This window comes from Babylonia areolata, chromosome 7 (genome assembly GCF_041734735.1).
Source record: "Babylonia areolata isolate BAREFJ2019XMU chromosome 7, ASM4173473v1, whole genome shotgun sequence".
In the NCBI taxonomy this organism is placed as follows: Eukaryota; Metazoa; Mollusca; class Gastropoda; order Neogastropoda; family Buccinidae; genus Babylonia; species Babylonia areolata.
The window spans coordinates 35120631-35133389 of NC_134882.1; the positions used below are offsets into that span (position 1 = coordinate 35120631).

The window sequence follows — 12759 nt, forward strand, 5'->3', positions numbered from 1 at the left end:
ATGCATATCAATGCGTGCATGTGAATGAGTGTGTGTGTGTGTGCATGCGTCATCCACGCCACAGGGGATACACTTCAATCCTGGTGTCCCTTTCACTCCACACTATCCACACCACACTGAGTACAATTCAATCATAGAAGTGTATTAAGTTTAAATCAGAACTTTTGCAGTGACACGCATCTCTTTCTCTCTCTCACACTCCTAGAACTTGCATTTCCATATATTTTCTTCAAACAGAAATACACACACACATACTTTAACATAAGTGTGCGTGTGCAGCATGACATACAAATTCACGACGTTTTGTCACGCACACTTTCGCAGAGGTTATATATCATTACTGTTAATCAGCGTTATCTACTGAGTACGTTGGATCTGCTGTCACAAAACAAAAAGAGTTGTTATAACACGTCAGGGCTGCTGACCCAGGTGTACACAGAATCTTCTGTCACAAAACCGAGTTGTTTCAAGACCCAGGTGTTGGCCAGCTTCCTGAGGAGTGTGAGGGAAAGTGGTGATGTAGATGATGAAACAGACAACACAGTGCCCTCCTCCATTCAGTGCTGCAGGGGAACAGGGCAAGTCAACACATGCACAGCTCTGGAACACACAGAGCTCTGGAACATGCACACACCACCATTCACCACACCTCTGTACACACCCATACATTTCATCTTCAGTCATCACTGTGTATGTCTCGTTCTCCAATAGTTTGGTGAGTGCGATGACACCATCTTCACTGACCAAAGTGAGCACAGCCAACACGTTTCTCACACTCAGGCCTCTACATGCAAAAACAATGCTCTGTACACACCCATACAGTTCATATCATCATCTTCAGTCATCACTGTGTATGTGTCATTAATAGCCTGGGGAGTGTGAAGACACCATCCAGACAGTGGTGTCTGACCAAAGTGTACACAACCAACATGTTTCTCACACACTCCAGCCGCTACATGCAAAAACAACGCTTAATCAACTTCTTAAAAATCTCATTTAAAAGAATTATATACAATCTACATTATTAGCTCTTTGGTTTACCGATCACATGTAAACGTTCACCACCCTTGCCCGAACCTTCCAACACGGCCTGGCACTGTGACAGGGTACAGGGGCGTTCACAGACCCTGTCTCTCACCATACACTGCCAAGTGTTAACAGATGTACCTGATTCTGTCCTGGCCCATTCAGGCAATGTACACCCCCTCCCAACCAACCCCCTCTTTATCCCCAAGAAACAGAAGCCAGTGTCTGAAAGTCATTTAATTTAGCATTTCATAAACATAACCACAGGAGGCGCGTGGCAGAATCAGTCAGGCATTGGGACGTCCGATCCAGTGTTCACCAGTGATCAGGGTTCAAGGCCCCGTTTCAGCATGGTTCTGTGTCCTTGGGAAAGACACTTTTCTCCAATTTTTCTCACTCCACCCAGATGTGAATGGGTACCTACCAGACCAGTTGAGAAAGGTAAAAATGGTGGATGCAGAGGATTGGGCCCCGTCTTTCCATGCCGAGCCCAAGACACAGTGGATACTAATTCACTGCCTTGATGTCAATGGCCGCTATTGGACCTCTAACCTTGTGTATTAAGAAAGAAATGGGTGATTTTTCCTCACAATAGAACAGCAAAGTAGATGTGGATCAATTCCTTTTGACAATATTCATGCTTACATCAGTGATCATCACTATTTAACAGAATACACTGAAGAGAAGGGTTAATTACCAAGAATTAATTACTGAAGTGAGAGTGACAAGAATGGGGATGAAGAAAACCAATGTGAACCAGTTTTCCGACAAAACTTTTAACATTTACATCAGTTTTGATTCTGACTTTGCTCAAATTTCAGAGAAACATGTTGCGACAAAAGAGGAATACGCTACAATATAAACCTAGAACACACCTCTGACACTGGCCATTCCAATTCTTACAGAGGAATAAAAAGAAACACTAACATAAACACAAAGATAATCACATGATTTTGAGACAGGTGAACATCAAAGTTTGTCTTAGCGATGCTATTTTGCATATTTCATATGTATATTTATATCAGTGTGAATTTTTTTGGCAAAAACCTAATTAACAACACAAACAAGCATGCAAACAAAGAGAACCCTCCATATGAAGTCCTAGTATTCAAGGTGCTGCGAATGAACTAATACAACAATAGAAACTATCCAGACTACAGACATTTTGGAACACTTCCTAAATGTGTGCTTCAGGAAGGTTCCATGACAAGTCAAGTGGTCATGTGGGCAATACAACTGCACCTACAGTATGACAGGCCAATCCATCATGTTTGCAGTGAACAGCTTTAGATGGACATACCAAAAAACACACCACAAAAAAAAGGAAAAAGAAATGAAACCCACTATCATGCGACTCAAACATTCCTAGGCTAAAAACAACGATACAACACTACAAGAGAGTCTATCAAATCCAAAAAGGAAAAAAAAAAAAAAAATCCAATATCAAGGTTTACAATTATAAAAAAAGAAAAAAAAGTGAATGGAGTGGGAAGGCAGAAAAAAAAGTGAATCGAGCGGGAAGGCAGAAAAAAAAGTGAATGGAGCAGGAAGCCAGAAAAAAAAGGAAGAAATGACAGATTGGAAAGGAAAAGGTCAGAAACAAAGAGAGCGACAGAAAAGAGGAAATTTCTGGCACAGAATTTCCACAAGATGGGGAAACCATTAAGACTTGAGTCCCGAGCATCTCCACGAGGAGATTTCCTTAAGTTTACAAGACAGCATCTTCAATGATTTGAGAAGAATGAAATAAAAATGCAAGAATCAGAGAGAATTAGATATTCCCCTAGCTCATGGTACCTTTTTAATGTGACATTTTCCACGACACTGCAATGGTTATTTTGAAGACATCACTGTTCCTGTCAAGGAAAAGACGTTATCATTGTACCTGACTGTTAATATGAGGGCATTCTGTGCCTGTCAGTGGAACGACATCATTGTGCCTAAATGCAAATGAAATGACATCATTGTAAATACCTCGGGGAAAAAGGACATCTGTAAATGAAAGGACATCACTGTACCTAAGAGTTCATGAACGAACATTACTGAACCTAACTGTTACTGAAAGGACATTTTTGTACCTGTTAATGAAAGGACATTAATGTAACTATCTCTTGATGAAAGGACATTATTGTACCTAGTACCTGTTACTGAAAGGTCATTATTGTACCTGTTAATGAAAGGTCATCATTATAGTTTGCTGTTAATGAAACTACCTCATTACATGTTAATGAAAGGACATCATTGTACCAAACTGTAATAAAGGACACCATTGTGCCTGTAACTGAAAGGACACCATTGTATCTGTTAATAAAATAACTGTCAGCTAGTGATACGACACACACGTCACTGGAAGTGGTATCCATGTGACACAGCAGTGATTCAACACACACAATGCATACTGCGCTGCTGACTACAGTGACTGATAAGCAATGGGGCACACCCACACACTCTCTCTCTTTTTCTCTTAGAGTAAATAAAATGAATATGGACATACAATCACACAGTCTCTCATGCAATGTCTTTTCCTGTTGAAAAGCTGCCGACATCAAAACATCAGGTCTTTTCTTAATTTCAATGGACTATCTACAGGATCTGTCAAATTAACAGGTCTGTTCTGTAATTTACAGGGCAGGATCTCAAAATACTTACAGGTCTTTTCTGTATTGTACAAGACTACACAGGATTTGAAAGTACTTACATGTCTGTTCTGTATTGTACAGGACTGTACACGGGATTTGAAAATACTTACTGGACTGTTCTGTAGTGTACAGGACTCGACAGGATCTGAAAGTACTTACAGGTCTGTCCAAGATTGTACAGGACTGCACAGGACCGGTAAATACTTAAAGATCTGTTCTGAATTGTACATGACTGTAAAGAGGATTTCAAAATACTTATACGAGTGTTCTGTACAACGGACACTATCTTTCCACTGTGATGCTCTGGACACATTTTACTGTGTGAAAATTCTGTCTCATGCACACACACCTGCAATGTAACGTGATTAATAATGCCTGCTGGCAGAAACAGGTGTGTGTGTGTGTGTGTGTGTGTGTGTGTGTGTGTGTGTGTGTGTGTGTGTGTGTTGGCCATTCTACAGAAACTGTGAACATCTATCAGTCTTCACAAGGTGCATGGGGTTAACAAATGGGACACAAGAACATTTTGGAAACTTCACAGAGTTTGGTGCAAAATTGGGAAAGCTGTAGACTGCATGCAAAGCAGCATTCACACAGTTGCATATGTAAAAAGCCACTGTCACAACCACCTGTCGTAGCCACATGCACACAACGAGGAGATCAGCAGAGAGGAGGATACTTTGAAACTACTGGCCTTCCGTCAGCAAGGACAACAGGAACTGTGACACCATTGGGTACACACACACACACACACACACACAGAGCTCCCCTGACACACAACATGGCTGTCATCTGTACTGCTTTCTGCCATGAGCCACACAGTTCTGTCCCTTGTCACAGTGAAGTATTTGCATGTCCTGTGCAGTACACTCTTGGTGTGCTGTGTAGTACACACATATCACTCTTGGTGTGTGCTGTTGTACACACATAACACTCTTGGTGTGCGCTGTAGCAGACACATAACACACTTGGTGTGCGCAGTGGTACAAACATAACACTCTTGGTGTGCTGTACAGTAGACACTATCTTGGTGAGCTGTTCAATGCTGTTGTCTCCCTCTGTGGATGTGTAGCACTCACAGCAACACATTCTGACGCTTTCAACACTGCTCAGGTCCCTTAATTCACAACCTGTACACTTTTTGTTGTTGACATTCATTACATTTCATAAATAACGGAGTAAGTGTGTGTGTAATGTGTGTGTGTGTGTGTGCAATGTGTGTGCGTGTAATGTGTGTGTGTGTGTGTGTGTGTGCGTGCGTGCAAGTAAGCGGATGCTAATCCAAGTCTGGAAGTGGATGTGTGTGCACAGGCAAAGTTCAAAGCTGCCCGATGTGAACGATACATCTCTCTGTACACACAGCGGGCGATGTCTCCTACTGGTCCTGATGGTCAGCATGGCACAATGACAGGGAGGGGGGGCTGCGTGGGGAGGTATGGGGGGGGGGGTGCAGGAGGTAGGGCGGGAGGGGGCGAGGTGGGATGGAGGACAGCAAACCAGGAGGAAGAACGGTGCACAGAACCCAGGAGGAGTGGTTTCCCCTGTCAGCTAGCTGGGTAGTGAAGTCCACATCACGTCAATGCTGCATGTCATCGCTCGTCACGCCTCCTGCGGTCACTGGCTGTAGCCGGGGGGAGGTTTGGGGGCATCTGTAACACAGTTCTGTCATTTCATTGGGGGATAGTGGGGGTGGGGATGGAGTGGGGGTTGGGGGGCATCTGTAACAGTTCTGTCATTTCATTGGGGGATGTGGGGGGGGAGGTTTGTTGGCATCTGCAGTGATTTGCATCCCATTACTTGTGTCAACACTCACCACCCATTGACACGACAGCACTCACTCACCACCCAACCTACATGACAGCACTCACCACCCCATGACATGACAGCACACTTACCACCCCACGACATGTGTCAGCACTCACCCACCACCCCACGACAAGACAGCACACACCACCACTTAAAAACAGTCAGCACTCACCACCCCATGACATGTGTCAGCACTCACCCACCACCCCACTGTCAGCACTCACCACCCCCATGACATGTCAGCACTCACCACCCAATGACATGACAACAGTGAACACCCACCACCCAATGACATGCTATGTGTCAGAACACACTACTCATGACCTGTGTCAGCACTCACCACCCTACAACATGACAGCACTCACCACCCCATGACCTGTGTCAGCACTCACCACCCCATGACAGCACTCACCACCCCATGACCCATGTCAGCACTCACCACCCCATGACCCATGTCAGCACTCACCACCCCATGACCTGTGTCAGCACTCACCACCCCATGACCCATGTCAGCACTCACCACCCCATGTCAGCACTCACCACCCCATGACAGCACTCACCACCCCATGACCTGTGTCAGCACTCACCACCCTACAACATGACAGCACTCACCACCCCATGACCTGTGTCAGCACTCACCACCAACCCCATGACCTGTGTCAGCACTCACCACCAACCCCATGACCTGTGTCAGCACTCACCACCCATATCACCACAGGCAGACATGACCTAACACTGCCTCCCTGGCAATGAAAAATGTTTCACACAAAAACAAAAACCCTCAGCTTCTTTCACCCAGAACACACACGACACACAGGTGACGCCAGAGAAAAACTGCTGTTCTCTGCCAGCTGATCTGCATTTCATCAATCCTGTTCACTGAACATTCCCGATCTGACACACAGCACTGCACAGGATGCAACACAGGGAAAACAAATGAGGTCAGAGGTTTACACAAAACTGGGAACCAACGCATTTGTCAAAGTTATCAACAATAGAAAAGAAAAAAAAAGAAGAAAAAAAAAAAAAAGGAAAACAAGTAGATGGGAAGAAATTAATGGTTACATCAGTAGGAACAGAACAGAATAAAACCAATGAACAGAATAACATACAAACAGGGGTTAAAAAACAAAAGAAAACAAAACAAAAACCATCAAGGAGTGTAACTGCCCTGTCACTGCCTTAAAAGGAAACAACACAGACCGGTCATCGCTCACTGGCGCCATGCTGTCAGGGAGGTCAAGGACAAACCCAACCAGCCAAACTAAAATTAGGCCAACACAAAACACCTGTGCTGACTGCTGAAAGCAACACAACAAACCAAAACCATTACACGTCCACTGCACACCCATGGCGCCATCAGCCCAGGCAGAAAACAAAAGGGGAAAAAAAAAAACCAGCAACAAAAAACAAATGTGCCAAAATCGCCAGCATGCAGTGCTCGATACCCCAAAGGTCAAGGCCATCTATATTTATACCTTTAAAGCGCGGAGTGGAGAGAGAGTGGAGCGGACGAAAGACAGGACGGTGGTTAAACAGTCCGCTGGATACTGCTTGTCAGACACACACACAACACACTGTGAATCAACCTGTGTACTGTGTGTTCTTCTGACACAGACACAACACACTGTGAATCATTCTGTGTACTGTGTGTTCTTCTGACACAGACACAACACACTGTGAATCATTCTGTGTACCCTGTGTCCTTCTGACACACACACACAACACACTGTTAATTCTCATACCTTGTATCCTTCTGACACACACACAACACACTGAATCATTCTGTGTACTGTGTATCTTTCTGACACACACAACACACTGAATCATTCTGTGTACTGTGTATCCTTCTGACACACACACAACACACTGAATCCTTACACACTGTATCCTTCTCTCACACACACAACACATTGTGATTTCTTATACGCTGAATACTTCACTCATGCACAACACACTGAATCAGTCTGTATACCCTGTGTCCTTCTGACGCACACACAACACATTGTGAATCATTCTGTGTACCCTGCATACTTTCCGACATACACAAAACACAATGAATTCTTATACCCTCTATCCTTCTGTCACATACACAACACACTGTGAATCACTGTGCATGCTCTGTATCCTGTTACTTGTCAGAAAAGATGCTGTCCTCATTTTTGTACAGTGAATCACTTTACGTCCTGTTCCGGACAGTCTGTACACAGTCCATCTACATCACTCACCAACAGTACACAGTCCATCTACATCCCTCACCAACAGTACACACTCCATCTACATCACACAGTCCATCTACATCACTCACCGACAGTACACAGTCCATCTACATCCCTCACCAACAGTACACAGTCCATCTACATCCCTCACCAACAGTATACAGTCCATCTACATCACTCACCAACAGTACACAGTCCATCTACATCACTCACCAACAGTACACAGTCCATCTACGTCCCTCACCGACAGTATACAGTCCATCTACATCACACAGTCCATCTACATCACATAGTCCATCTACATCCCTCACCAACAGTACACAGTCCATCTACATCCCTCACCAACAGTACACAGTCCATCTACATCCCTCACTGACAGTATACAGTCCATCTACATCACACAGTCTATCTACATCACTCACCAACAGTACACAGTCCATCTACATCACATAGTCCATCTACATCACTCACCAACAGTACACAGTCCATCTACATCACTCACCAACAGTACACAGTCCATCTACATCACACAGTCCATCTACATCCCTCACCAACAGTACCTAGTCCATCTACATCATTCACCAACAGTAAACAGTCCATCTACATCACACAGTCCATCTACATAACTCACCAACAGTACACAGTCCATCTACATCACTCACCAACAGTACACAATCCATCTACATCACTCACCAACAGTACACAGTCCATCTACATCACACAGTCCATCTACATCCCTCACCAACAGTACACAGTCCATCTACATCACACAGTCCATCTACATCACTCACCAACAGTACACAGTCCATCTACATCACAGTCCATCTACATCCCTCACCATCAGTACACAGTCCATCTACGTCCCTCACCGACAGTATACAGTCCATCTACATCCCTCACCGACAGTACACAGTCCATCTACATCACTCACCAACAGTACACAGTCCATCTACATCACATAGTCCATCTACATCACTCACCAACAGTACACAGTCCATCTACATCACTCACCAACAGTACACAGTCCATCTACATCCCTCACCGACAGAATACAGTCCATCTACATCCCTCACCAACAGTACACAGTCCATCTACATCCCTCACCAACAGTACACAGTCCATCTACATCCCTCACTGACAGTATACAGTCCATCTACATCACACAGTCTATCTACATCACTCACCAGCAGTACACAGTCCATCTACATCACATAGTCCATCTACATCACTCACCAACAGTACACAGTCCATCTACATCACTCACCAACAGTACACAGTCCATCTACATCACATAGTCCATCTACATCACTCACCAACAGTACACAGTCCATCTACATCCCTCACCAACAGTACACAGTCCATTTACATCACACAGTCCATCTACATCCCTCACCAACAGTACCTAGTCCATCTACATCATTCACCAACAGTAAACTGTCCATCTACATCACACAGTCCATCTACATCACTCACCAACAGTACACAGTCCATCTACATCACTCACCAACAGTACACAGTCCATCTATGTCCCTCACCGACAGTATACAGTCCATCCACATCCCTCACCAACAGTACACAGTCCATCTACATCACACAGTCCATCTACGTCCCTCACCGACAGTATACAGTCCATCTACATCACACAGTCCATCCACATCACTCACCAACAGTACACAGTCCATCTACATCACACAGTCCATCTACATCACTCACCAACAGCCTGTGGGTCAAGGCCAGGGGGCAGTGGGGGTGTGGCGGACGTCCCTGAGTGAGTGACTGACGTTTTGTTGACCACGCCCTTCACTGCTGCTGCTGCACACAGGTGACACACATCACACATGTTCCTATATGAAGGTGATGATGATGATATGATGCACACAGGTCATCCACATCACAAATCCTTTTTTTTTTAATCATCTTTCATTCAATATTTGTCATGGCAAAAGTGTATGAACTGAACTTCAAACTGAACAAAAATAAAAGGACACAAGACAGGTCAGGGCCAGGACTGGCAGAGACGCTACCTGCTGGTTGCTGCAGTCGTGGGGTGTGGGTGGAGGACCCAGGGGGTTGGGAGAGGGGTCTGGAATGTGGTGTGCTGCCCGCTGACTTGCTGCCTTGGTTGCCTGCTGGGCTGGCCTGCACACACCACACATGTATCACTGTACTTATGGCCTGCACACACCACAAATATATCACTGTACTTATGGCCTGCACACACTACACACATCGCTGTACTTATGGCTTGCACACACCACACACATCACTAATGGCCTGCACACACTGCACCTGTATCACTGTACTTATGGCTTGCACACACCGCACACATCGCTGTACTTATGACCTGCACACACCACACACAGCACTGTACTTATGGCCTGCACACACCACACATGTATCACTGTAGTTATCGCCTTCACACACCATGCACATCACTGTACTCATGGCCTACACACACCACACATGTATCACTGTAGTTATGGCTTGCACACAACACACACATCACTGTACTTACGGCCTGCACACACCACACACATCACTGTACTTATGGCCTTCACACACCACACATTTATCACTGTACTTATGGCCTGCACACACCACACACATCACTGTACTTATGGCCTTCACACACTACACATTTATCACTGTACTTATGGCCTGCACACACCACACATATATCACTGTACTTATGGCCTGCACACACCACAAACATCACTGTACTTATGGTCTGCACACACCACACATGCACCACTGTACTTATGGCCTGCACACAACACACATTTATCACTGTACTTATGGCCTGCACACACCACACATGTATCACTGTACTTATGGCCTGCACACACCACACTTGTATCACTGTACTTATGGCCTTCACACACCACGCATGTATTATTGTACTTATCGCTTGCACACACCACACACATCACTGTACTTATGGTCTGCACACACCACACATTTATCAATGTACTTATGGCCTGCACACACCACAGATGCATCACTGTACCTATGGCCTGCACACACCTCACGTGTATCACTATTCTTATGGCCTGCTCAAAACACTGCTTATATCCTTCACACTCCACATGTATCACTGTGCTTATGGCCTGCACACACCACAGACATCACTGTACTTATGGTCTGCACACATCACATATGAATCACTGTATTTATGGCCTACACACACCACACATGTATCACTGTACTTATGGCAAGCACACCCCACACACATCACTGTACTTATGGCCTGTACACACTACGCATATGACTGTACTTATGGCATGCACACACCATATATGTATCACTGTACTTATGGCCTTCACACATCACAGACATTACTGTACTTGTGGCCTTCACACACCACACATGCATCACTGTAGTTATGGCATGCACACACCATATATGTATCACTGTACTTATGGCCTTCACACATCACAGACATTACTGTACTTGTGGCCTTCACACACCACACATGCATCACTGTAGTTATGGCTTGCACACACCACACACATCACTGTACTTATGGCCTGCACACACCACACACATCACTGTACTTATGGCTTGCACACACCACACACATCACTGTACTTATGGCCTGCACACACTACACACATCACTGTACTTATGGCCTTCACACAACACACACATCACTGTACTTATGGCCTGCATACACCACACACATCACTGAACTTATGGCCTTCACACACCACACTTGTATCACTGTACATACGGCCTTCACACACCACATGTATCACTGTACTTATGGCCTTCACACACCACACATGTATCACTGTACTTATGGCCTGCACACACCACACATGTATCACTACTTAATGTCCTGCACACATCACACATGTCACTGTACTTATGGCTTGCACACATCACACATTTATCACTGTACTTATGGCCTGCACACACCACACACATCACTGTCGTTACCCTCAAAACCATCCCTCTTCTTATATTCCATACAGCTTTAAAGGTGATCTTCTAAATAATGTGTTCTAAATGATATGTCACGTACCTGTATGGAAGATTCTTTGAGGTAATGTGTCCTTAGCATACACTATTGGTGAAAAGAGGAAGTCTGATGTAATGTGTCCTTAAACTGCGTTAAAAGTTGTGCAGGAAGTTCCTTGGGGTACTGAGTCCATAAACTATGTCATACATCTGTACAAACATTCTCTGAGGTGTCCCTAAAACATGTTAAACAGTTGTAGTCAAGGGCCTCTGACACATTGTAATGCGTCCTTAAAATATGCCAAACAGCTGTGTAGGTCTGTAATTTGAATACTGTCCTGCCATTACATCTACAGACCTCACATCTGAGCATTCAATCAGATTCTGTATCCTGTGTATTTTACACTGTATTTCATATATATATATATATATATATATATATATATATATATATATATATATATATCTCGCTCTCTCTCTCTCTATATATATATACGCATTGCACTGTATTAGCTGCATCGGAAGTATGTTGCACTGTATTTCAGTACATGCCTGCACACACCATAGAGGAGTTGGCAGTGCACCTTATTCTATATGTCAATGCATGCTGTGTCACATGCTACAGTGCGTTTCAATTACATGCAGCATCTTGAGTATGTTACACTGTCTTTCATTACACCCTGTATCAATCATGTCTATGTTACAGTGTTAGGCTGTATTTCCTTCATGTAAATGTATCTCAATCACTTGATAAAAGAACTGACCGACGATAGAGAGGATGCTGCCTTGTCCATCTGCGACCTGTGACCTACACTGGCTCTGTAACACACCACGTCTTACTGTAACACGCACCATACATTTCTCACTGTAACACACACCACATATTTCTCACTGTATCACATCACATGTCTTACTGTAACACACACCATACATTTCTCACTGTGACACACACCACATATTTCTCACTGTATCACACCACATTCCTCACTGTAACACACACCACACATTTCTCACTGTAACATACACCACACATTTCTCACTGTAACACACCACATGTCTTACTGTAACACACACCACATGTCTTACTGCATTCTCACTGTAACATACAC

The 12759-nt window shown here is 44.4% G+C and overlaps 1 protein-coding gene across 7 annotated transcripts in view; it reads right to left on the bottom strand.

The window, feature by feature from the left end:
* Positions 1-161: 161 nt before the first annotated feature.
* The window catches only part of LOC143284004 (uncharacterized), a 38343-nt gene continuing 25745 nt past the window's right edge, over positions 162-12759 (bottom strand). The window contains exons 15-19 of one of the 7 annotated variants that reach the window (XM_076590524.1): positions 12415-12469; positions 9715-9829; positions 9404-9499; positions 6950-7021; positions 162-5314 (exon numbers count right to left, since the gene is read on the bottom strand). In XM_076590524.1, coding sequence (XP_076446639.1) covers positions 5280-5314; positions 6950-7021; positions 9404-9499; positions 9715-9829; positions 12415-12469 — 373 coding nt within the window. In that variant the 3' untranslated portion in view covers positions 162-5279. Of the gene's footprint in view, positions 5315-6949; positions 7022-9403; positions 9503-9714; positions 9830-12414; positions 12470-12759 lie in introns of those variants that run through there. The other 6 variants (XM_076590523.1, XM_076590526.1, XM_076590525.1 and 3 more) reach the window with 6 other exon arrangements.